Here is a 27,860-nt window from a genome sequence, read left to right on the forward strand (position 1 = left end):
GCTGCCCTCGGAAGCTTCAACTGGTGCAGAATGCGGCAGCACAAGTAGTCAGTGGTGCTGGTTATTTGGTGCATGTAACACCACTACTTTGCGAGCTGCATTGGTTCTGGTGTGCTTCCAGGTGGAATTCAAGGTGCTGGTTATCATCTATAAAGGCCTTCATGGCACAGGACCAGGTTACTTGCGGGACCATCTCTCCCCAGTTGTTTCCACCTATCTGGCAGGCTTCAGGTCCTGTCAGCTAAGGAATGCCAGTTGGCAGGACCCAGAAGGTGTGCCTTTTCTGCCTTAGTACCCGCCCTATGGAATATTCCCCCTCCGGATATTAGGATGGCCCCGACCCTGCTGGCCTTTCATAAGGCCCTAAAGACCTGGTCCTGTGCCCAGGCCTGGGGCCCCACCTGTGTGAAGGGACCCGTCTCCTGCTTCTGCTAGCAACTGTTGACTGTGATCTCTTCCTCAGCTGCTGTGCATTTTAATTTTTGTATTTATGATTTTAATTGTTTTTATTTTTATTTAATATGTTTGCTGCCCAGAGCCACTCGTTGAGATGGGCAGCTATACAGATTGGTTCAAAAAATAAATAATAAACTCATGTAGGTTGACTCTCCCCTTCACCTCCAATTCACAGGTAATTGTTTGGAGGAAAATGTGCAGTAAGTGAAGAAAAAAATATCCCAGTCTAAACAGTTTCTCTTACAAATACTGCATTTGAAGAAAAAAGCATAATAAACACTGCTATCTAAACAGTCCCCCCATAAGACTGTTTTCCCCCTAGAGCAGTTAAGTCCAGAATCTAAAATTATCTAATTACACAACTAAGCATTGTATCCTGTTCACACAAGTACGATCTGCTTTAGTTGAAAAAATGGAACCTAGGGTGTACTGAAAACCCTACCTCACTTAAGATATGGTTAGACTATGGTGCAGTTTTGCTACAGAGAGAATACAGAGAATACAATTTAAGGCAGTGTTTTTCAGCCCTGGCAAATTTAAGATGTGTGGACTTCAACACCCAGAATTCCCCAGCCAGTATGGGAGTTGAAGTCCACACATCTCAAAGTTGCCAGGGTTGAAAAATACTACTTTAAAGGAATGTGTGATATACTTTCCTGCAATTTTAAGGGATGTATGCTGATGTCAGAAGCCTAGAATACGAACTTAAAGCACAGGAGGAAGCTAAGTAGGTTTGTTGATTGTGATTATAATTGTGCAGATAATAGAATGTGATTTTAATAGAGTGGATAAGAGAATATTTGGGAATCTTATGTATGCTGCCTTGTGTTTCATCATAGGCAGGATATAAGTGTACTAAACCAGCTATAATTGTATCATTGAACTGCACATTTATTTTTTGAAAGTAGCATTTTTAACAAGCCATTTATATTTATTGTTTAAATATGTCAGTACAGTTTTGAAATGTAATTCTATTGAAGCTCTGCGTAAATTCCATTTTTTAAAAAAATGTGTTTCTGATTTACATTAGCATCCACACAATGCACTAGACAATTCAATGAGAAGTTAGGTTTAAAAAATGAATTCTGCGGTGGGTGGCAATTCAAAGTCATTCTTCTTCAGGCTGAAATAGACTTCACCGGCCTTTCTTGTTACCTTCAAATCTGAGCTGCTGCTTATCTTTACAGCAATTCATTGTGCTGCCAAGAATGTTTGTTTTTCTTTCAAAAATGGATTTTCCTTTTTATATAAACAGAGCAACTCCTAATCCAGTCAGAATGCAGATGTCTGAGCAAACCTCCAAATGCAAGACTATATGGAGTAACAATTGGTCATCATCAATCAAGAAGAAAAGGTACAGTGTCTGCATTTGGTTATACAGTAAATGTACTTGACTGACATCCAGCTATGGCAATTTTACCATCTTGAACAGCTATGTATATAGTATAGCAGTTTGATGTGTGAAGAACCCACTGGTATCTTCTTATAGGAACTTGGCCAAGACCTTCTAATAATTAAAACTTGGCCAATATCTAGTTTAACCTAAATGTGGTTAGACTAAGAAATGATTATAGCATCATACTTCACTGTCATGGCACCTGCTGTCTGGAATGGCATCCCTCCAGAGGTTCACATTGCCCCAACCCTGCTGTCCTGCAAATGAGTTTTAAAGATCTGGCTCTTTCCCCAGGGATGAGAAGTAGTTTTTGGATGTCTTTTTATTATCAAGCCTGGTTCTTTTTTGGTTTTGTCATTTTTATCTAGTCTTGCTATCTTACTGGGGATTTTGTATTGGCTATTTTACTGTAGACTGCCCATAGTTGGTTGAGTTGGGTGGCTCTATAAATTTGCTACCATAAAAATATATAAAATCACCTATATTCTGATCTGGAATGTGTATTTTCCTATTCAGAGGCATGTCCATTGGTGAGTTAGATGTACTGTAGATCCAAAGTTAGGGGTTATAGTAGAGGTAACATGCTTTGTACAAAAAATACTGCTCTATTGGCCAAGGAAAAATAGAGTCCAGACTGGTATGGAAACTGCCCTAATGACAGTCTTTGGAAAGCAGTGAGGGCCTATGTTATTTCCTGTGCTGGACTGTCAAATCGTATGACTTAAATTCCCTACAATGCCACCAACCTAGATCATTCTGAGGCATTGTGGACACTAGCTACCCAGCCCATGGTGCGGCGTGATGCCTCTGTGAGGAAAGCCCATCTGTATCAGTAGAGGAGATGTTGGTTGTATTAGAGGATATTACATCCAGGACCCTCATGAACTAGGAGCTGGACTTAGGACTAACCAATCCAAGACTTTTATATTACCAGCCAGTTGAAAAAGTCTAGCTGGCACATATTATGTCTTCATGTGCCCGAGGATGCTTTGAGATAACCATGCTCCACCTGGTATCCTCCAATTATGTTGTTTTTCTGCATGTTGGACATGCTGCTTGGAATTCTGGGAGTTGAAATTCAATACATTGCCAGATTAGAGATGGTTGCTCTGAGGTCTGAGCACAGAGCTCCAGGTAGTGTACCAGCTAAGTCTCTGCCTTGACAGTTCAGCTCCCTGTATTTCTAAAACTATAGGACTTTTGCTTCATAGCCTAGGAAAAAGTATCATTCAACTTCATCTGTTTATTTAGCTCTAGAAGCTCTGTTTCTTTTGTAATTTCATACATAATACTCACCCATGTTAATGCAGTGATGCGTGACATCAAACAAGCCATCAGCTAATAGCCAATTTTTTGGTGTGGTTGTGTTCTCTTCCTGACATACTGATTTTTGTATTACTGGTTTAAACAAGCACAAATTTCCATGGCCCGTTTCAGTGTTTCTTTCCCTCCTTTATAGTTGAGGATGTTTGTGAGATATCTTTTATTGGTGGTGGTGTTTCTGTTGTTAAACTTCAGGCTTTTCCCAGAATTTATCATTATGACCACAAAAAATCAAGCAAAACGTACCTCCTTTCAAGCTTTTCTGGTGTTTTGATTAACAAATACTGTTTCAATATGAACACTGCTTTGGTGAAGAGCCTCTATGTCAAGACACATATACAGAATACTTCTGTGAATTTTTCATGATGAATACCGGCACAACATAGTTGATTATTGCAGCTACCCAGCCATATGGTAGTGGAGGCTGGACTTCCAGGCCAGAACAAGTGAGGGATGACTCAGCAGGGTCGGGCCTTGAGGCACACAAGTCAGGTGGAGTCAACTGCAGCCTGTCAAGCTGTTGGCTGCTAGAACCCTTGGCAGCCATTGCAGAAGTTTTTAAATGGCTGTAAAGTGGAATGTTTTGGGAGTCTACACAGAAAAGCAGACAAACGTTTAGCTGTTCCTCATTCAAAAATTAAAGACTTGCATTAATTTACATTTTCTGGTCCTATGCAGCATAGCATGCTGATAATTCTAATGCAGCTTCAGAAAACCCTGCCCAGTAGACTGAATTAGGCTTCAGTTCAAGAAGCTGGAGGAGTCAGAAAGTGACTGAGACTGCACTCTGACCCTGAAGCCTACAGTATGTGCCACTTCCAGAGACACCTAAGGAATCTCTCCCATTACTAGTGCTGTTGCCAGTCCAGCCAGTGTTTGGAAATGGAATGGAAGGCAGGACCATCTTGTTCTTTGTCACAGCAAAATATACCTTAGGCCAGTCCTGAAGATAACTGCCTCAGGAAGCTGTTCTTGCTATGAATGAAGGCACCCCTCCAAAGCACATGCTATCCAGATTCTGAATTTCAAAATTTAAGCTTCAGAATATCTCCCTTCTTAATAAGATGCTCAGCTAAAGTGTTTATTTAGGACTACACTGAGATCTTTTCAGGGTCTCCTGAAAAATATCCTGCCCCTAAGGCTGTTCGTAAACCCTTTGCCTGTACCATGATTGCTAGCGAATGTGTGGAAATATCAGGTCCTGCCTATGACTGTGAAAGTGCTGTTGAGATTGAGGGATTCTCTGAAGCTGAGAATTGTATCTGCCATTTTCTATTATGTCGCCAGTCTAATGACTTCTTTTCTAGAGCCTGAGAGTTCTCATTTTCTGATCCCCAGCAGAGAATGTCTTTCGACAACAGCTTCCTGTTGTAAACTCACAGGAATTTCTCTAGATGAATTCATTGCCCCAAGTCACTTTTTCTCTTTCTGTAGTATCAGCTTTCTAGCCTACCTCTGAATTTATAGAATTTTTTCCCTTAAGCTTCAGGCTTCTAAGCAAAATTATTTTTCTGTCATATGATGATACCCAGCACCAAAAAAAGGAATGGCTGAATAGTTACCTTCACCCACTCATTTTTCTCTGCTTGGCTGAATGATAGTCTGACCCTAAGATTTCCATGATTTTCATAAAACAAAAAGCTTAGAAAAATCAATTATGTTGGAGCAATTGGTTTCCTCAGAAAAATGCATTGAATGTGTTCATCGCCTCTAATCAGTATTCATTACACTGAAATGTATATTTTAAGAACATTTAAAATAAGATACTTGATACTTTCTGTTTTTCTGGTGTCTATGGGCATGAATACAATTGGAAAGGTTAGGAAGATTTCCCTTCTTTTTGCAAATTTGCTTTGTGCAAATTCACTATTACCAGATTGATCATAATAAAAATGTTATGATCATAATGAAAAAATGGCTATTATGTGATTTGTGCCAAACGTCTGGAAACTTGCCAAGACTTCTTCCCTCCAAAACCCCTTTCTGCTCTCAGGCGTTTCTCATTGTGTTGCGTGGTGGTTCTAGCTGTGTATCCTGTCTCCCACTTACTTCCATTCCTGCAATAGCTATTACTGTTACTAAGGGGCAAAATGGCCATCAACATCTTGTCCAACCCTCTTACACAAAATGAGAAGGAAAAGGGCCTCTCTAACATTAGAAACAGAGAGCCAGTTTGGTGTAGTGTGAAGGCACTGGGCTAGAAACCAGGAGACCGTGAGTTGTAGTCCCACCTCAGGCATGAAAGCCTGCTGGGTGACCTTGGGCCAGTCCCTCTCTCTCAACCCAGGAGCCAATCAAGCGTGGTATGAGAGTTCTAGTCCCGCCTTAGGCACAAAGCCAGCTAGGTGACCCTGGGCCAGTCACTCTCTCTCAGCTCTAGGAAGAAGAAGGCAAGGGCAAACCACTTCTGAAAAACCTTGCCAAGAAAACTGCAGGGACTAGTCCAGGCAGTAGCCAGTCTGACTTGAAGGCACAAAAAAAAAAAGCCTCACTAGAAACAAAGTTGAACATACTACATCACACTAAAGCTGTTGAAGAATCATCAGCCTTGGGAAAAGTTTTTAACCTGGGCAAATCTACTAGGAATAACACAACAGAGAATGCTAATAGAATTCAGAATGACGTGATAATGATTTCTATCTCTTTGTCTCCCAGGATAACCATGTATATTAGAAGCCCAGTTGTAGAAAAAATGGAGAAAGTGCTTTCACTCTACATGGAACACAGGACAAGGAAAAAAACAGTTTGAATAGCATAGTGTTTAGGAATACAGCTCTCAAAAATTAAGAGCACATTTGTCAGAGCATTTGACAAATCTGACACACCCCACAATCCCTTTTTTCCCACTAGTTCAGTGTCTCACTATGCAAATTTGCTTCGTATGAGCTTTTCCGTAGCCTGTATTTTCCTTCTTAAACCCACCAGGCTGCCTGTCATACCCATTTATTCATTATGTATTATTATTATTATTATTATTATTATTTGTTGTTGTTGTTGTTGTTGTTGTTGTTTTTCTTAGTGTTTGTCCTGCATGGTCCTGCCTGTTTTTGCAAAGCACTCCCCTAGCTCTTACAGCACAGCTGTAGGTGAATGTCCTGATTACCAGGAAACACACTGAGGCGAGGACTTGGTCTCTAATATTTATTAGTAGTACTTAACAAGAATCCTAACAAACTGAGAAAGCGTGGGAAAACCCAGCCATATAAACCCCAAAGGTTAAGGCGGTCCCGATCTGTGTCTCTTTGAATGGCTGAACAGTTCCTCAGTGCTACGCATGCGCTTGACAGTCTGGGTGAGAGCCCCCTGCTCGCCATCCTTACTCATGACAGTGAAGCTAGTATTCTGCGAAGTGCCAGGCTCCATTATTATCTTGCCTTTCAGGAAGCCCATTGTTTTGTTTGAAGCATGGCCACCAGCCTTGAGAAAAGACAAAAGGAAGCAGGAAATAATAGATAGCATGCTATGGGACTAAAAGAGGCGACAGGAAGATCTTCACCAGTTGAAGCCATTTTGAGAAGTGGCATTCCTCTCCCATGCTGGCCATTTTGTCCACCATCCAAAGCGTGCTTTCAGAATTTGAAAGTATGCATGGACTTAACAGAGAGACCCACGTCAGCTGTGCCAAGTATCCCCTTTCTTTATGCTAAATGCCCCTTTAATTACAGTCCCAGTCATGTATGCTCTGTAGGCCCTTGTATCAAGTATAAAGAATTGCAAGTAAGTACTTTGCCATGACATCTACAATGGCTTCACTGAGAGGACTTATGTACCACTATAGGTGACCCATTCCCGGCTGCAGGATAAGTGGATTCCGATACTCCGTCACGTCTATGAAGACAGAAAGGAAAGAGCTGATGAGAAACATTGGTGTTATTGTTGTTTTGGCTTTCCACTGACTTAAAAGATGTGGCAGTATTTTAATTTATGCTATGAATTTTGCTCTGGAATGGGAGTTATGATTGGGGCTTTGAGAAGTTCTGGTCCTTCTCTTTATATTGCTGGGTAGTACCACCCATTTTCAGTTTTTTCAATATTTGAATTGCTCCAGCAATGATTTCAGGCTGGTGAATTGCTGTCTTAGAGTTCTCAGTTACAGTACATACAGGTGATTATTGCATAGGCAGTTATATGAAGAAAGCTAAATCATATAATTGTATGATATACAATTATATGATAAACTTTTCTCATCCCCCAAATGTATAGGCACCCTACTGAATCACAACACAGCTACAAATCTATGGGATTGGCTAATTGGGCCTGAGGCAAGCCATTGCTGACAGTAAGTTGCACAAGGCACCATTTTTGAATCTATAGGCTTACTTCTGAGTAGGCAAATACAAGTTTATCCCAGAAATAGAGAATCTGTGGCTATCCAGAAATAGAGAATCTGTGGCTATCCAGGTTTTGCAGAAAAACAAGTATCAGCTGTCCCAGGGAGAATGGCCATTATTAAAGTGCTAAGAATTGAAGTTTAAGAATATTTGAAATGTTTTCGCTTCCTCTTGCCTGGAATGCGCTATATGTGACTTTCAAGGCATAAATAGAAATAATACTTACAGCATGCACAGACTTTGAGCTATGCTTTAGAGAACATCCATTAATTTCAGTATAGCTACTCTAAATAAAGCTAAATCTGAACCCTAACCCACGAAATTTGTTTTTTCACATCTGAACAAAGTCTCTGCAAGATGCATTATTGTTGGGAAACAAATTATTCTGTGACCATCTTTGTAGCTTTTTTGATGGCTCATTGCATATGAATGTGATGTTCTGCTGAAAATTTGTCTCAGCAGATAAATGTTCATTTAAAAAAAAAGTATTCAGAACACCAGCTTTGGACACAAAAACAAAGCTTGTGGAATGACGCCAAGAAATAAATCAATGAAAATTCAAGGCAATGTGCCATTCCATGTTGCTTTCACGGAGATTGTCTTTCTCATTAATGTTTTAAGGACCCAATTCAACAAGAAGGAGATCTTCTTTGGCACAAAGATAGGAAAAGAATGCTGTCTCAGAGGCTGTTTCAAGTAGGATTTCCAGATCTTTCTTTGGAAGGAAGTTAGGCTATACAGTACCTGAATGTTCTCTGATGCAGTGAAATGCCTATCCCACTCAGGCCCAACTGGAGAAGCTTTCACATAACCATGAAGCCCACAACTGCATGATAGAAGACAGAAATCATTCCACTGAAAGGGAATAATCATATTAAGATATGCAATTAATTCAATGTTAATTACATCTATATTAAATCCTGGCTGCAAAAAGGCTTCTTGCTCCTGAAGTAGAGGTCGGTCATCTTTAAATTAAGGATTGTGATGTGTGTGTAGAGTAGAGTGCACGGCTTCCTATTTTGGGTATGAAAGAGAAAGTATAATTTAAGAAATGCTATGAATTAATAAATGATTATTTCCCATGCTGCACCTTGGAGAAGTATAGCAAGTAGATGAGAGGGACATGGAAAGTCTATAAATAGCTGTTGAGAATGGTGGAAGAGCTGCCTTTAATTACTTTTTAGAAATTGAGCGGTTTTATTTGGATAGTCTCTTTTTAAAGGGCCTTGGTTCTCAGGGAGGTGGTATCTAAAACTTTGTATGTACATATGTATAAATAAAGGGTCAAACGCACAAGTTGTAGAACTGGCAACCAAAGTATCTCACAAAGGACCCTGTTTAATTCCTGTAAATCTACTGGCTCAATTATTTTGGAAATTGTCTCTTATTATGGCCTAATAGATACGATAGAGCACATTCCCTTATTCCTGTATTTAAGATTTTCTTTCTCTTGTGTTACTGTGCTGAAACATTTCAATTTGCTAAGCTAACATTCAGTTTAAAATATGAACATACATTTCTTCATACTAGTCAGCAAAATACAACTCACAAAGGAAGTAAAACTTTGTAATAAGTTACTCTGAACTTTGTCTCTTATCGTGGAGACCAAGGTATTTCTTAGCAAGCTTTCATCTCTATATAGCTATATCATACAGACATTGGGAAAGAAATGTTAAGATAACCATCTGTTTCAGTATTATGTGTTTAATTCTTTTTCTTTTAGATATTCTGAAGATTATTATTTACAAATAGTTGGGAAACTTCACAACTGTACCTGGAATAGGAGGCCACAAGAATACGCCAAATTCAGGTAAGGGTATTTGGGAATAAGCCCCACTGAATCTGTAGAACTAGCTACTGTGTAGCTATGCATAAGCTTAGTCTTCAAGTTGTTTTATTAATTCTTCAGAATCAATTGCAGAACTTTCAGTGAAAATGTGATATACTAAAATAATCAAACTGTGTTCTTAACTCTCTCACTTGAAGTATGCTACTGTCTGAATTTTTTTACTACTTTGGGAATACAATGCTATATTAGGGCAATTTTAAGTGGTATGAAAGCTAGAGAAATGATCTGTAATATTACTTTTTCTTTCCATTCTTGTGGATGAATAGCAAAATTAACCACAACTAGCTTGTTGGGTGCAGTATTTTTAACAATAAAGGATGATGCTTCCCTATATGACATACATTACAGAGGATGCTATATATGTGCAATGCATTTCCATATATTACATTTATGTGAACATGTATTTATATTAGATATTACACTTTGTCAAGTGCAGAAGTAAATTATCTTGCCTAAATATTTTTCTTTCTCGAGCTTTTTTTTAGCTGCAAGCCACACTCTGTTGTTAGCAGCAGGGAGTAGCAGTCATATAGCAATGTGGTTGAAATATTCAGCCACAGGGTTTCTTGCTTTGAAGCTTCTTTTTTTCGTCTTCGTTTTGTTTTTAAAATAAAAAAGTTGTCTAGTAAAGGGTTGTCACACTTATTTGGAGTTTTGTTAAAAGTTTTGTTTTTTGCACTGAAATACACCACTTAAAGAGTCCCTTTTGGGAGATGGGCGGTGATAAATTTGATTAATAAATAAAATAAATTAATAAATAAATGCCTTTTAAATGTGAGTAGAAAGATCCTGGAGAATAAAGGTACCAGTGGCTCTGTTTGTATACATGTTTTCCCACAGGTAATAGACACATTGCTTAGTCAATGGTTTGCGCAACACGTGGAATCATGAACTAACTCGATGGGCTAGTTTGCACAACATGCTAGGCTAAAATGTGGTTGGCTAATCTGGAGTTCACTGCATCATGCAAAGACCAGCCAACAGTGAATAATCATATTGGTGTCATGCCCCCTCCTAGTTTTAAGAGAAAAGGTCTTATTGACTGCTCAGGAATTAAGAGAAGAGATTGGCAACCACATCCTGTTTCTTAGTTGGTCCTGTTTAAAGCAAGATGCTGAACTGGATAGACTTCAGCTCTAGGAGGGCCCCTGGCATGGATGAAGGGGACATGATGGATTTACATACCAAACTTCTGAACTTGAAAGTCAAACTGATTTCAGTGGGGCAGAAGTCAGTCCATGTGCCTTGGCTGGCTCTTGCCCTCAAAATATTGCAAGAGATCTCAGACCTATCTTAGAATGGATGAGGCATTTGTTCAGCTTTTCAGTCTTTTGACATCCTATAGCAGCCTTCTTCAATGTGACATTCTCCAGCTGAGTTGGGACAATGGCTTCCACACTTCTTAGATTCTGTAGCCATTGGCCATATTGGCTGGGGATTCTGGGAGTTGGAGCCACAGCACATCTCTATGTTTCCAGGTTGGGGAAGGCTGCCAATAGCATTCAAAGTCTTGTGGTTGGATCCAAGCCTGCTGATACCTGAAGCTGTAGGGAATATTCTACTGCATTTTATGGGGTTGACAATGAAGTGGAAGGTAATATTTAAAAAAGGTCATGTAAAAAAGGTCATGTATACAATGAGAGCCAGTTTGGTGTAATGCTTAAGATACCAGGCTAGAAACCAGGAGACTGGGAATTCTAGTTCCGTCTTACACATAAAACCAGCTGGGAGACCTTGGGCCAGTCACACTCTATCAGCCCTAGGAAGGAGGCAATAGCAAACACTTCTGAAAAACCTTGCCAAGAAAACTGCAGGGACTTGTTCAGGCAGTTTTCAGGAGTCCTGACTTGAAGGCACACACCCCCTCCTCCAAGCATACAGCTTAAAAGCTGATTTCATTATAACTCACATACAACACAAAGACATTTTTCTTTGTAGCAAGTTAGCAAGTAGCTGGTTTTGAAAACAGTCTCCAAAAATGAAAACAGTAATTAAAAAAAAATACTCCATAGATCCTGTAACTGAAACATGGCATAAAGATTCCAAATCCAAGTCTTTTATTTACTGTCATTGACTAAGGAGCTGAAATGAAAAATAGACATATATTTTCATCTCTGCATGTGTAATCACTGAATTGCCAATAATTCTGTGAGAAGAATAGTTCTTATAGAAAGGGCCTGCTTCCACGTAGCGTTCTCTCCTCAGTGCTTTTTCCTTTTTGTAATTTTCAGAAACTAGACTAAAATTTTACTGGGATCTTGCTTTGAAAAACATCAGAGACTAGCAAGCATTCTAATCTTTTCATAAATGTGAGAAAACAGACTTTTCCTGTTAGAATTTACTACAGTCCCTGAATTTTTCAGTGCAAATATGTGTTGCATATTGATATGTGGTGTTCCTTGCAAAGGGCCAAATGCATTATGAAAGCTAACCAAACAGTCCTCTGGGGAGTTTGGGTTCAGAGTCCAGAAAATCTGTCCCAGTTATGTTAGTTGAAGAAGAACCTACTCTCTGTGCTTTTAAAAGAAGGTGTACTGAAGGTTTACTGGCAGGCAAGCCAAGTTCATCTGGGGCTGATTGAGAAGCTTCTGCTTTCCGCTGATCTCCCAAAGAAATTAGTTGTATATTCTGGTCTACGCCATTCTCAGCACCCTTCTCAGGCAGCAAAAGCCCATATTCACTGGACAGTAGTCATACAAAAGAATTAACCTGCATAAGCCTATCTACTAGATAGGCCAAAGTTGCCCCAAAGGACCATATAAGGCATGGCATGTGATGGTGTAGCAGTAGAGAGGTACAGAATCAGTGTTGAGTGCCATCAGGGCTAGCACTGGTGTTTTTGAGCATCCTGTTTTGTTATTTAGGAACTCCAAGAGTCAGCCCCATTTATGGTTCCCGGTTGTGCATCATGGCATTTGACAGCATAGGCTGACATATTTTATTTTATTTTATTTATTATTAGATTTCTATCCTACCTTTATTTTTGTACAATTCAAGGCAGTGTACATAAGGCTCCCATCTCCTGTTTCCTCACAACAACAGCCCTGTTGGGATGGGTCAAGAGAGATTGTCCGGCTCAAAGCCACCCATTTCACATTCATGCCTAAGAAGGACTAGAACTCACGATTCCTGGTTTCTAATCTAGTACCTTAACCATTAGTGCTGCACGTATGCCTGGAAAACTATCATTAACACAACAAACTGGAGTGAATTAGCACAAGATGATTTTATGCTGGGATCTAAAAGAGATCCACTGAGGAAATAATGACTGTAATCCACTTATCAGGTTCAAGGTACAGATAAAAAAGGGCTTTGAAAGTACAAATGCCTGCCACTTATCCCACCCTCTACATTTTAATACAGAACAAAAGTCTTGTGTTGCTTTTATCACTGCTGTATATGGGCCTTTTCTTGTCACCCATTGTGGTCTAAGATTTGGCGCTACATCTAACTTCCAAAAAAACCCAGTATTTAATTAATGAGCAGCATGGAGTGGTTGGCACGCACAGAGGGCTTGACATCCATCATCAACCAAGACAGGTCATTTCAAATAGAAAGTTTGAAGCAGGGAGAATGGCTGTCACCATCTGCAGTCACAAATCAATTCTCAGCTGAACCACATGGCCTAGTAATTAACCTACATTTTTGTTTATGTTGTTGGCCTAAATACAAATGCTGTGATTCTAGGCTAAAGCTGCTATGGAAATAAAAGGGGAAAACCATTAGGACAGAAAGATATGTTAATAGGTGTGCGTAACAAAAGCTGCTGTGAAAGACTTGCTTTAGGAGCAGATGATTTTAAGCATGCTGCACAACTCCAGAAACATCTTCCATGTACTTGATTTAAGGGTTTCTATATTGCCCTTCAAAAGAAAATATTTTTCTAGGACAGCTTATGAGCCCATATCTTTTTTTTAATTTTTAAAAAATGTCTAAAATGAATCTTATAAACAGCTTAATATTGGGGTTTTGTGTGCGTATATGTCTTTGAGTCAGTCTTGACTCTTGGTGACTGCCTGAAGAACTCCATGCAGTTTTCTTGGCAACATTTCCCAAAGTAGTACCATTGCCTCCTTCTTCCTAGGGCTGAGAGAGAATGCCTGGCCCAGACTCACTCAGCTGCCTTCCATGCCCAAGGCAGGATGGAAACAAATTTATCTCTTCCCAATCCAGTGATTTAACCTCTAGACCAGACTGGCTAGATCCCAGGACTGTAGGCTGGGGTTGAGAAGATTAAAACAAACAAACAAACCCACCCTAGAAAAAGGCAACTGCTGCCAGGAGAACTATACAGATATGCCCGTGAAGTGACCAGGAGTTGGTTTTGACTTCAAAGAAATATTTTTATACAGCTGTAAGTCTTGTATAATACATAATCAGAAGTCTCCCAGGCAATCTTCTAAGCCACAATAAGTTGACAAAAATTGAGAAATAATTTTTATGGCCCAAAAAGTAGGCCATAGGCAATTTTAGTTGCTGAAAAAGTGCAACAATACAGAATTTCAATTTTAGTAAGTGAAGGACGTCATTATGACTTTCAGTTGCCTCTTTTATGGAATCATATTGTGATGGGGAGGTTTGTGTGTGTTCTATAATTCCCCTATATAATTATTGATTTGATTTGATTTTGGCACCATCTGTCTCCAGAGCTGGGAGAATTATAGAACACACACAAACCTCCCCATCACAATATGATTCCATAAAAGAGGCAACTGAAAGTCATAATGACGTCCTTCACTTACTAAAATCTAAGCATCTCACAATAGAAAACAGAATACAGATACAATAACTTAAATAAAAAATACAGTAAGAGCTTTACACATACAGTTTCTTTCAAGAGTTAAGGAGCTTCCTTCCAGGCTGTTTTGTTGTGATTTTCCTACCAGCTTAAACTCATTGATTATAATGTTTAGTTTATAATTATGAATCTGGTTTGAATCTATTAGTTTAAATCTATTTTAATGAAACATTTTGCTGCCAGCACTGGCTTTATATGCTCCATTTGTGTGCAAGAGGAGTCTTTGTTTTGTGCTACTAATTTATTTTACATTATAGGGAGGTATTTTCATGAAATCTGTACAGTTTATAAATAGTAGATAGTAAGATCTCACATCCCAAGGTATGGGATTGAACCAAGGTGATGCATAGTCCGAATTTTGCTTGTTTAATATGATCCTCAAAGAGGAATGTATGTATAAATTATAAATATAATAAAGTATATGTATAAAGTACAAATATAATATAATATATTAATATAATAATGTATAAAGTATAAATATAACATATTAATATAATATAATATAATATAATAATAAATGTATAATTAGAGGTGCTAAAATCAAAACATTGCCAGTATTTATTCTGACATAAATGTATTCATAATTTAATAAATATTCTTGTGTTATTTTGTGTGTCCCACTGATGCATAGTATTAACATAATACTGCTTGATTGCATTTACCTTATTAGATGAAGCATAAAATTAACTGCAAACTTTTTCTATTAGTCCCTAATTAAAAAAAAAATGGACCATTTTTGATTATATTGCAACAATGCTTTCTAAGCTGGGAATAGCTTTGCTTCTGAATATTATCCATTACAGAGGCATTTAAACTGATATTCACATCTTTGGCTAAAGCAGATACTTGCACCTAACAGCACACAGTTCTCTCTTAACTTTAAATGTACTTTCTAAAGTACAGGTTTAGAATGGCAACGTTGCAGAAAGTCATAATAGCATCCATATTTTCAAGAATGAATCAAATGTCATGGTTTTTCCGTATCTTAATATTGGCTTCTTCAGACTATGCTCTTCCTGGTAATAATGGGACAGGTAAAGCATTATAGAGTTAAAATATTTCTTGAAGATCTCTCTCTCTCCTACTTGTAATATGAAACATTTTGCACCCATTTTGATAGTCTCATCCCTGTTTACTTCCTTGGAGGATTGATTAAAGTAACAATTGCTGTAGTGTTATGATTACAGTGATGGAGCTGGACAGGGGAGATCCACTATATGGATAGTGGCATGAATAAAAATACAACAAATAATTCCTATACATATATTTACCCAGGAATAATTACCTAGGAATAATTCTAAAATACTTCAGTAATGTGCACTTCTGAGTAGATTCATCATTCTTGGAGTTGACCTTCCACCTCTACATCCTGCAACAGCATGGTGGATTGTTTCATCAAAGGTTTCGGATCCATTCAGATTAGATCGTCTCAGTTTCATATTATTCAGTCCAGTGCCTTTACACGTAAAAGGTCTTTCACTAGAGAAAAAGAGCAATATATAATTTCCTGGAAACAATCCCACTGAACTCCTGAGCTTAATTTTGAGTAAGATTGCACTGTAAAATTGTAATTAAAAAGCTCAGTTTAGATAGCTGTGTTAGGCATCATCCATTCCATTACAGAAGGGACATGACTAAAGAAAATTATCAAGAATCTATTAGTCTCATGGGCAAAAAAGCAGGCAATTTTTTTTAATGTCTAAAAACTGCATATAATATTAAATTAGTTTTTCTTTAATTTTTGGGACCTATGGTGGTTGCATTTACTTAAATACCGAAAATAACAAGAAACTTTTCAAATATAAATAAAAGCATCCCGCATAACAAAACAGTCAGATCATTACTACATTTATACATATGATATTTTGCCCAAGAAACTTAAGAATACTTTGTGATCATTTTTAAAACCTGACCTTATTAATAAGCGCTAGTCTTTCTTTTAGTAGACTTATTAATAAAAATGGAATGTGAAATTAGTGTTATAAGTTAAGTCCTATTTATGCCTGGGCAACTTTGTTCCTCCATGTGGTTTCCTTAGCTGGACAAGCAGGTGCTTTAAAGAATTCTACAAGAGTCTGCAGCAATATCACTATCTCATTGTTGTCCAGTCAGTCCTGGTATTTGACTGTTGAAGACTGGAACTTGTATTCAGGGATTGCTTGATAGATCCATCCCTTGAAAAAAATAAGTGCATAGACCTACATAATAATGAATGACAAAATAACTTTATTTGACATTCCATTGCTTGAAAATCTTTTTGATAAAGCTCAGTAATCTAGGAAAGTTCTTGATGAATCTTCTTCAACATGGTATCCTCAAAATATGTTGGATTTCAACTCTTAAATCCTTAGCTAGCCTTTGTTGGCCAAACTGGCTGGTGAATTATATGAATTGAAATCCAACTTACCTCAAGAGTGTGTCATTGGGGACAGTTAATACATGTTTATAATAGTAAACAATGTGAATCAGAAGCTAGTTTCATTTGGTGATAATCATGTTGCAATCTCTACTGAATTCATTATACCAGTCTTTCATCTTTATTATAAACTTCTTCAGGGCAGAGCTTGCTTCATGCTGTGATGCTGTTCATAACTTTATTGCTTCTCAAAATAATACCCCACTGGGAAGCAACATGACTTATGAAGTGGACAATAAAAAAACTATCCACATTACAGAGGACATATTCCGGATGTTGCCAGAGGTAAGAAGAGCTCTGACATTTTTTAATAGTCATAAATATATCAGAAACAAGTTCCACACAAAGTTCCACTCTGTTCCAGTCTAGTCAGTTGTGGTATCCAGTCCCACCTCACCAGAATTGGAGAATGCCTCTGATTCCAGAGAACTATTGTCAGCTTAAGAGACATGATTAGGCAAAATAAAACGACTTAAATGTAAAATTGCTTCATGCTTTGGTCCATAAATGTATCTGTGGTCCTTGCTGTATAGTGCTAGGATCTTAGAAAGCAGAAGAAGCAAGAAATTATGGAGATACTTTATAGGATGATATCCACTCATTGACTGGATGCACATTTCATGTTAAACCCTGATGTAGTCTGAGTTTGATTTAGTATATTATATGAATGCTGCTGTTATAGGTTTTAGACCATGTGTATGGCTTTGCACAAAGTGGCATTTCAACAAACTATGATTAAAATGAACACTGGCTTATTGTAATGTGTGAACCCAGACATTGTTTGGCCTCTGGAAAATACTGGGAGATTAAGGATAGGACATTCATATTTAGCAACAATATAGGTAATGCTCTCTTCAGTATCACTCAGTAAGTATATTTTAATATAAAACTTTATTAAAAGAAATGCATGTCCATACTTTTCTTAAACTGTGCCACACAAGAAATAACACTGTCCCTTGTTTTCAGTCTCAGCCTCTGGATTTCCCTTTCAAGCACTGTGCAGTTGTTGGAAATGGAGGGATCCTTAAGAGCTCCAATTGTGGAGCTGAAATTGATAAATCTGACTTTGTGTTTAGGTGAGAAAATATAAGTATGATAATCAACTCACTACAGCCCATTAATAAGAAAGTGAGTGAGCCACCCTTTCCCAATGTGGTCATTTTGACATGTAGTCATGTTGGCTATGGATGGCAGGAGTTGTAGTCTAACACATCTAGAAGGTGAAGGCACCACGTTGGGAAAGGATGCATAACATGTAGAGATCATCATCTGCAAATACAAAATTGTCCCTGCATTTTAATACCAGTTGATTGTGCTGGAATCTAGATGTTCAACGTATAGTTAGTTCTAAATGGGGATAGCAAGGGTGGGGGTAAGTTGGGTTATTCCACTATTTTTGCCTGAATGCTTCTTTGTTCCAATGTAAAGAAATCAGTTGCACCAGATCCATGCATGTGTGAATGAGGCCTTCCTATGAATGAAGACAATTTGGATCAAATAAATACATGGCCACTTCCTCCTCACCAATTTTCTGTGCCTACATGGTCTGTTGAAGCACTTCCCATTGTAGCTTCTTGCAAGCATAACTGGACTTAGGAACAGACACAACCTCATCACTGAAGAGGCACCTCTGATCCATCTGTCCTCCTTTTGGAAGGCTGGCAAGAGGGATGACATGGTATCTGTTACTCATTTTTAGCAGATACATGAATGTCTAATGCCATTTCAAAGCCATCTAAATAATTAGTCATCACCACATCTTATAGAAGGGATGCTGTAAGTTAGCTACGATACCTAATTGTGAGGCTTAATTGCTATGTATATGATATATATTCAGCATACTCCTATGCTGAGATATACTGTAAATCCCATTAATTTCCCAGAAGGCGTATTTAGAACAAGAGCCTTACAAACCCAACTGGTGCCCTTCAGATATACTGTAGGGATGAAACCACAAAAGTGGTGAGACTACAATTCCCAGATTTCAGTTGGCAAGGGATTCCGGGAATTGTACTCACATTTAGACAGAGCCTGATTGGGAAAAGCTTGGGAAAAGCAATATATATTTTAATACCTGAAAGAAATCTGAGTGCTATAGTAGGAGAAAGTTTGGAGTTGATTCTAAGCAGCTTTTGTAAAATTCCAGGTGCAACCTTCCCCCAACCAGTGGAAGTGTCAGTCAAGATGTTGGCAATAAGACAAACCTTGTAACTGTTAACCCAAGCATTATTGCCCAGAAGTGAGTATCACTGTGGTATTATTTGCAACCTGTATTTAATTATTAGGCTGAAAATCCCAGAAACTCACTGGCATGTTATCATCATCATGGTTTCTGAGTTCTACTGGCTTCATTAATGGCCCCAAGCTCCCTCTTAAAAAGCAGGCTAATGCAAATAGAGGCCACTTAGGCTATTAATCCTCTGGAAAAGTGATGGAGCCGTGGAGTCCTATAGCTTCTGCTGTTGACTCCCACAAATTTCTCCATTACTATGAGATCAGGAAAACTTAGTGATAATGAAAACCATCATCTAAAGAGGGGCAATGGGCTTTCTTGTCTCTCAGTGCTCCTTAAAGTTTTGCTTCAGTGCTGCAGCTACTTTTATGTCATGCAATGACTGAACATATGGCAAAGAACCAAAAAAAGGGGGGTGGGAATGTTTCTCCCTGTGAAACAAAATCTGTGTAGTCATTTCCTTAAAGATGTCTCACTTTGTATGCAAACTAATACCGATAAATTTAAATAAACTGTGAAATCATCCTGTCTGCCTGTCTGTCCACTGTTAAGCTACTGCTTAAGGTGGATGCCCTGCATTTTTAGCACTTATCCACATCCAGTGTCTTTGCTTTTATGACCAGATATAACAAATTGAATGATCAGAAAGCCACCTTCCTGGAAAACATTGCAAGCTATGGAGAAGCTTTCCTTTTGCTACCTGCCTTTTCCTTCAGGAGCAACACAGCAGCATCTTTCAAAGTACATCACACCCTGAAAGAGTTCAGTGCAAAGCAGAAGGCCATATTTTTCTATCCCAGGTATCTCAAAAGTCTTGCCCAGTTCTGGAGGACTAAGGGTGTCAAAGCCTACCGGCTGTCTTCTGGCTTCATGATCACCAGTGCAGCGGTGGAACTCTGTGAGAATGTGAAGCTGTATGGTTTCTGGCCTTTCTCCAAAAACATAGCAGGCATCCCCATAAGTCACCACTACTATGACAACCAACTTCCAAAGCCTGGTTTCCATGCTATGCCCAAAGAGTATAACCAGATTCTCCAGCTCCATGGAAGAGGTATCCTCAAGCTGCAGTTTGGCAAATGTCTGACAGAGTAGCCAAAGGTATGTTTTTGCTTCAGGAAGGGGGACACTTTCTTCTGTCAAGGTCCTGATTCCCATCTTGGTGGAGGAGAGAACAGTTTAGTGAAGGGTGATGCCAGAAATGGTTGATTCTGGAGCTCAAATTGGATTGTAAAAGCTCCTTTCTCTCTGTCTTTCTGACATTCCATTTTCTTTCTTTGTGACAGCCCTTTTGTTTCTAACATTCCCTTGTCTGATTCTCTCTGTTTCCCCCACTCATTGACACTGCCCAAAAGTTGAACTTATTGCCTACAAAGGCTTTCTGAAATGAGGACAACTGCACAGAATTAGGGTGAGAACCAGAGGGTGCACTGAGATCATGAGTCTGTCATTTTTACTTTCAATAGAAGAGAATATTTATAACTCAAGGTCGAACTGTGGAGTCCTTGGTGCTCTCTGAGCTTGGTTGTTTGCTTGCAGATGTTTCTGTCCTAACAGTCAGGAACCACGCTGAGACGAGGAATAGGTCTCTAGTGTTTATTACTGCTACGTAAAACAGAAAATCCTAACAAACTGAAGAAGCGTGGGAAAACCCAGACAGATAAACTCCAAAAGTCAAGGCGGGTCTGTTCTGTGTCTCTCTGAATGGCTGCTTAACTCCTCAGTACTACTCATGCATTTTCCCCCCTGGATAGGGGCCCCCTCCTGCTCACCATCAGTGCTCCTGACAGTTTCATTACCCAACTAAATAATATCAACAGTGACTCACACTGATGTTGTTACCTAGTTGGGTGATGAAACATCTGCAAGCAAACAACCAAGCTCAGAGAGCACCAAGGACTTCACATTTTTACTTTATTTGAGTATCTAGTAATTAATTAAGCAGCAATAGCTTCATGTTTTACAGCGGGGGTGGGCAATCTGTGGCCCATGGCCACATGCTACCCTCAGATCTCTGGCTGCCAGACCTCTATCGCTGAAATTGACAGCACTGTTTGCTGTCAGTTGGAGGTAAGAGATGCATAAAAATTGTGGTAGAAGCCCTAAATTGTGATATTTTTTTAACATGGCTTTAAAAAAAAATCCCATCCAAAAATCCAAGGAAAAATGGAAAATCTTAATCCTGCCTAGGATTAAACAGGGCCACCAGATGAGAATCCACAGCCTCACCTGGTTGCATCCCCTTAAGCCCATCCACCTGCAGTTCTCAGCCACGCCAGAAATGTTAATTGTCCAAACCACTTTATAGTGCTTCGGACAACCATGTTATGACCTGTGAATTTTCCTGGGCATATCCTTAACTAAAATTATAATTTCATTTAGTTATCGTATTTTTCCGCTGCCCATCTCGAAAACAACTCTGGGTGGTTTACAAACAAATTAAAACAGTAAGAATTAAATATCAATTAAGAAGATACATTATAAAAATATATAGGAATATAATAAAAACTCTAAAATATATAATTTTAATTTTGTCATGCGTCATACGGACATGATACCTCCTCGTGCAAGGAACCTGGGAGAGAAATAATTGGAGTCTTGGTAGATCAGAGTCAGAGTCCATTCAATACAGCCCTTGCTCCATACGGAGATCAGCAAGCACCTGAACTGAGGTTTATTTCACCATATTTTCAAAAACACGTGCACAACTTGCGCAAAGGTCTTTGGAAAACAGAATTTTACGGACTTGTGTACAACATTCAAACCACAGATCTGATAGTGCAGGAGATGCTGGCCTAGAACTAATAATGTTCTGCATTTTTTTTTCAGCCATTCTCCAGGCTGATGGAGAAGCAATAGAGCTTTTAATTGAGCTTTCTAAGAAAAATAGTATGTTGGTGAAATTCTCATGGATGAGCTGTGGGCTTTTGCATTTATTTTATATGTAAGGTGACTGCAAGGTGAGTAAGAGTGCCCTATCTCCTACTGGACAATTATTTTTCCAGCAATATTCAGCCGCCTCCTCTTCATTGAACCCCAAGGTAAGACGTCATGACACAGCTCCCCCATGGGCAGAAGCAGGTAGTCATAAAAGTCAAGATTTATTTTTATCAAATTTTGCCACCGACCATCTCCCCCCAAAGGAGGGACACTGGGCAGTTAGTCGGAGAAACACTGTTCTAATGAAAGGGGCTTCTGTTTTGTTTTGTTTTCCAACTTTATTCTAGGGCTACTTTAAAGTATTTCTTGGTTGCATTTTGGAACTGGGAGTTGCTGAGGATGTTGTTCTCCTCTTCCACATCAATCTATTCCTCAGGAGCCTCCCTGGCTGCCCACATTTCCCCATCTAAAAAAGCCCTGTAGGAAGGGGCGTCCATAGGGAGATCAAAAAACTAAAAATGGCAGCTCTGGCAACGTGTTTGAAATCCCATCTCTGCGATGCATGTAAAAAAAGGTTAGGGCTTCACTTATGTGGTTGCAGGCACCATCTTGAAGTTGCAGGCCACACAGCTTGAAGTGGCCAGGGTTGAAAACCACTGCATTAGAGAGTCTGTTGGACAAATCAACAGGTGCAGATTTTGGCCCAGGATTACCTAAAATCACTGGGCATCGCTGGGAGTGGGACGGCATATAAAGTTAATAAATAATTATTAAATTATTAATGATAACTTACTAAAATCAAAGCTCTGCTTGCAGCTAGGGAGTCTGCCTTATAAAATATAGGGTAGCCATAGAAGATATAATTGGGCATTTCATTTTCCTTAAAAAGAAGGTGTTTCAGCCTGATGGAATGAGATTATTTTTGATTAATTAGAAAATGTCAGTGATGTAATAAAGGATTTTAAACTGAGATGAAACTGAAATGATCTGGCTAATGTTTGTTTAGCAAGGGGAAGGCTATGAGAGCAGAGCTACAAAAGTGCAGATGGTCACCAGATGGCAGCAAGGAAATTTGTCTTTGCTGCCCTCTGCTGGTGGTCTGGATTTTTCAGTCCAGATCTGAAAACCCTATTCTGTGAACTGATGCAAAGGCATTTATTTTTGAGGGCTTTAACCCTCCTCCCCATTTTAAAGTGAAGGCAAATAAATGCCAGTAAGAAGTTGTGTTATCTATGGTTACATACCATGGTTTGGTTGCAAATGAATAAATGGTATAACAACATACTGAGGAGATGGTTTAAATGTACCTCTGCAGTGTGATGTTGGATTTGATCAAATGTCAGGTGATTAGATTGTGCAAATACAACTACAAAGCATTTTGTACTTAAGGGTGGTGGTCTAACAACAAACAAACAAACAGTGTGCCATTTTAAGTTGTTGTAATTACCTTTTTATATTTTCAACTTTTTCAAAGCTCAGAATGTTCACTATCGCGAAGAAAACGCAATCTCAGGATGAAAGTGATGTTTATATAGCTCTTGCACGCTTAGTTGTTATACTTGTAAAAGAATTTAGTGTTTTCTTAATGCAACCTAAAATGGTAGAAAGTTGTCTGTCTTAGGATCTTGCAACTGTATCACTTAAGCTCTTTTAGTGTGCAAAGAGTTATACGTGGACTGTGTCCAAATGTGAGCCTCCTTCTGCACTGTGTCGTTGCTTTCTTGTTCTTCTTATTTGTGGAACCACAATGTAGCATCCAGTTTGTTTCTGTGAAGGGTTGTATTACCAAAAAAATGCAGCCTTCTGCAATCTGTTCATACCAGTGGGCAGATAACATGTACAGAATCTTCTGCGTGCTTGTCTTGCCCACCTCTTCCTCTCCACCCATTAGCACAATAGTAGTTGAGAGCAGGCAAGAGATTTTTAAAAATATTCCAACATAATAAAATCAGAATATTAAATACTCCAAGAATTTGCCAACCCCTGGCTTACCCTCCAATCATAATGTCAAAAATTAAATATTCCTGTATTTTGTAAGAAAGATAAAGTTATACTATGAAGTGTAGCATTAGAGAATGGAATTTACGAGGTCAGAGTAATGTGAAAAACAACTGCGTCCCAGGGAATTGTGGTAGAAACCATTGCGTTGCACACCCATGCACACCATTTTCCAGTCTCATAATAGCTTGTAGTCAAGATATATTTTTAAAAAAAAGATATATCTGTATCTAATTGATGCATGTTTTACAGATAATTATCTGGAATCTGAAGTTTAAATTCTTAATGTGTGTTTCATTAAAATACGATTAGAATTAAATTATTAACAAGTCTTGATTAAATTTTCTTCTCTTAACAACATGGAGCAAGGGAGAACAAGTTATATCATGCATTCCAATAAAAATTGGGATATGCCTCTTGGGCAACATTTTCAGACCATTGATGGAGTTCTATTAACCAAATGAGGCACTTGTCTGCAAAAATTGGAGAAATAAATAACTTTTTGTATTGACTTTCTCCAGAGATGAGGAACAGCAGAGATTCTATTGATGTCAGCATAGTCACTTTCAGAAACTGAAATTCTCAGTTTAATTTTGACCACTTAATGGAACAGAACTTTTATGGGGTTCTGTCAGGGTCAGTCTGAAATGACAAGAACAGGGTGGGTAATGTAACATCTGGGACGTCAAAACACATTGAAGTTAATGGAACTGTATACAGGGAGAGAAAGAGAGAGGGAAACTGCTCTCTGCCCATTTTTATCAGTCTATACCACAGCTGCCAGCAACTGTGGAACTACAACAGTCTGTTCAGCTGTAATGAAAATCACTATCTAGTTTTGGTAATTCAGTCTCTCTCTGATGGATCTGCCATCGTCAGCAGAAAAGTGGGAACTACACAGGCCCAGCTGCATTTTGCAAACATGCTCCCAGTCACGTGTACAAAGGTACCACTAGCACATGCCACTCATTCTTATATTCCATCCCCAGTTGTACTGGATTTCAGAGAAATGTGTACATGTGGATCTTGGTGGAGACACATAACTCAGTAGCTGACCAGGTCCTCGTGGCAGGTCCCTGCACAAGTCCCACCTTGTCACAATGGCAGGCATTTTGCCCTGGAGTTAGAAGCATGCCATATTTGAAAGATCGTTAAACGCATCGACATGGCTTCATGTTATGAAACCAGGGCATGTCCTTTTGGTTTTTATGTCTGCTGAAAGACAGGTAATATGCTTTTCTTCTGGAGTTTTAAATAAACACTTTAACTTTGTAGTAACTATTGATAGCCTGTGAATTTCTACAATGATCGAAATATTGGACATGGAATCTCAAACTATTTATGCTTGTGCAGGAATTCCCCTCTTCTTTTAGTCTCTTTTCAGTAAATTTGTCACAGTGTTTGATGCTTTACAGTCTAAATATGATATTATTGTCTATTTGAAATTGTTACTAAGTGTCTGGCTATATTTATAGATGAATATCTTCATTTTTCTGTGCAGCGTATTGGGAATTGTACTCTGCTACCTTTCTGTATACGTTTATTGTCCTATTAGGTCATGTTTTGTCATCATCCAAAAGCCATTGTTGATGCTTGGTTTTAATGAGGTGTCTCCGTGCCAAAGACAGTTTGCTTTCATGGATATAAGGTATATGTTGGATGGTGGACTGGAATATTTTTGCAGTTTTATTTGAAAATACTGCTAATAAAAAGGATTGTGATATTTATGTGATCTACCAAATCATTTTTATGCCTACAGCCAGATCATTATGAATACCATCCTGTATACCCCTACTGGATGAAGGATCCCCAACTGTTTTGGATTGGTGGGCAGTGTGGAATTTTAAAGATTTTACGGGCACCATCAGAAAAGGGCTACCATGGTGGGTACAACTGGTCACCAAACACCATGTAGCAGAAGGCAAGCTGGTGAAGTTATTTCATCTTTCTGTCCGCTCTTTGTAACTTCCCAGAAAGTTCTGCCTTCCCCCAGTTTATATGTGTATGTGTGCATTTCTGGGCATACTTACAAAGTACTGGACTGCAACCATTCACCATGTTTTTCTTAAGACTGCCTCTTGAAAGTATGTGGAACTCAAGAGTTTTTTTTAAAGATGATGTTGAGTTTGTATGTTTTGTTTTTGTACTCATAGAATCATGAAAACTTTATGCCCCAGGTCACAGCACACCGTAAGGGATAGTACCGCTAAGATGGAACAGAGTCATTCAACATATTTTCTCATTTGCTTAAAAACAAGTCAAATGACGTAAATCCTAATTTAACAAATCAATCAAAGAATAAACAATAAAGGCGGGATAAAAATTAAATAAATAAGATACATTTTATATTGCCTCTATGTGCGGGGCACATTTGATTTATTATAGTTGTTTCTCATGTTGACAAGTCACCCAAATCAGCTGTTCTTGAGAAAGTTCTCTTAAGCATGACCTGAATCAAGACATGCAAATGAATTGTTTACCATGGTGAGGGACTGGAACAGTCTGTTTGCAACCAATGACTCTGATTAAACTCTGCTGGAAGATACTCATTTGCATGGCTTAATTAATTGATGGTCCCAACCCCCATTCTACTGAAACAAAAAGGTTTCTGTATGCAATGATTGTTAGGTTTTTTGTTAAAATGCTTTGCAGGGGTAACAAAATCTTGGAAAATGGGAAGTCACCCTCTTATCCTCCTCTTAAAGCCATCTAACACTCTGGCTATTGTTATCATATCTTGAGGCGTTGATTTACATAAATTAATTGTGCATTATCTCAAGAACTCTTATACTGCACTTTCAGGGAAGAATCTGTAGTGCAAGTTTATTTCAATAAATCACAGAATTAGAGGTTTGTTTTGTTTTGTTTTTTGCTCTACTCCTCTCTCTCTTTGTAGATAAGGATTTATGTCTAGCTTGCCTTCCCTAAAAAAAATGAGTCACCCAAAAAGTGAATTATAAAATATGAAAAAACACACATACAAAGGACTTTAAAATCATAATTGTTAACACTAGACTGACTGGATTTGTAAGGTGAGCTTTGGTTGGTTGGTTGGTTTTGGCTTAGTGTGTTATATGAATTGAGTCATTATGGTTTACAAACAATGCTGTATGTTAGGGTGTGGAACAAACACAAGTAGAGTTAAACTATGGCCTATGGAAAGTAGGAACCTAGCTCTTACCTCTTGGTCTAGGAATTTGCTGAGGGTATGTGTATTCTTTACTGTACATACTGACTACCCTTTCTATTGCCTAAGCCTTGTGATCTTGTAAGTACAAAGAAGAAAGGCTTGATCTGGCTGCTTTAATGAAATAAGTTACCAGAACAGTGGGGGAATGAATACTATCCCTTGACGTTATGCAACCCCGCTTCCATAGAGCAGTGTTTCTCAACCTCCACAACTTTAAGCTGTGCAGACTAGGGGAATTCTGGGAATTGAAGTCCGCACAGCTTAAAGATGCTGAGAAACACTGCCATAGAGGGTATCAGGAATTTGGAGGCTGGTGAGACAAATCTCCATACCAGTGGCCAGAAAGACTGCCCTATACATCAAAAAATTGCCATCTCCTTCAATTTCTGCAGCAACATTCACTGTTCGTACATGGAAGTGTCCAGTTTCCACAAAACTTGAAAGCTGCACTGAAGGAAGCTGGGACCAAGGGCCATGGGTAAGTGTCCAATGACAGCTCAGCTGATTCCAGGGCAGGGAACCCAGTTTGCTTCATTGGAGGATGTTAACCTGTGTCTGGTAATTCCCACCCTTCAGACATGTATCCCATTCTGGGGGCATTGCTTCTTGGAAGGTTGGTTCACAAGGAGCTGCTTTCTGAAGTTCAAGGAAGAGCTCTCACTCTGCTCTCAGTTCTGACTCAGAACATAATTGGCTTCTCTTGCTGATAAATAATTAGAGTATTTCCCATATGTAGAAAAATAGGTAAGCTGCAGGCTAGAGTATTAATGAGCATTTATCTAAAGAAGTGGACTCTGCAGTCTATGGCTTCAGTAAATTGCTTTTTTTTTTAATTCATGGAAGCTCCTTAGTATAATTTCAATTACTGCAAATGTTTATTTGATGAAAGGCAGTGTGACTGAAGGTCTCCTGGGTACTAGGAGGAATCGCAGAAGGAATTTGCCATTCACTGCGTCAAAACTGAAGCCAAATATTCAGAAGTTGCAAATGTTA

General features: G+C 38.7%; 1 protein-coding gene across 2 annotated transcripts in view; it reads left to right on the forward strand.

Annotated features, from left to right (window-relative positions):
• Positions 1–20,339, forward strand: part of ST8SIA6 (ST8 alpha-N-acetyl-neuraminide alpha-2,8-sialyltransferase 6) — a 31,913-nt gene extending 11,574 nt beyond the window's left edge. The window contains exons 3-8 of one of the 2 annotated variants that reach the window (XM_063303556.1): positions 1,712–1,810; positions 9,230–9,316; positions 16,710–16,854; positions 17,536–17,645; positions 18,716–18,808; positions 19,603–20,339. In XM_063303556.1, coding sequence (XP_063159626.1) covers positions 1,712–1,810; positions 9,230–9,316; positions 16,710–16,854; positions 17,536–17,645; positions 18,716–18,808; positions 19,603–19,894 — 826 coding nt within the window. In that variant the 3' untranslated portion in view covers positions 19,895–20,339. Of the gene's footprint in view, positions 1–1,711; positions 1,811–9,229; positions 9,317–16,709; positions 16,855–17,535; positions 17,646–18,715; positions 18,809–19,425 lie in introns of both variants that reach the window. The other variant, XM_063303555.1, reaches the window with a different exon arrangement.
• Positions 20,340–27,860: the final 7,521 nt, after the last annotated feature.

Source organism: Candoia aspera, chromosome 4 (assembly GCF_035149785.1).
Source record: "Candoia aspera isolate rCanAsp1 chromosome 4, rCanAsp1.hap2, whole genome shotgun sequence".
NCBI classification, from domain to species: Eukaryota; Metazoa; Chordata; class Lepidosauria; order Squamata; family Boidae; genus Candoia; species Candoia aspera.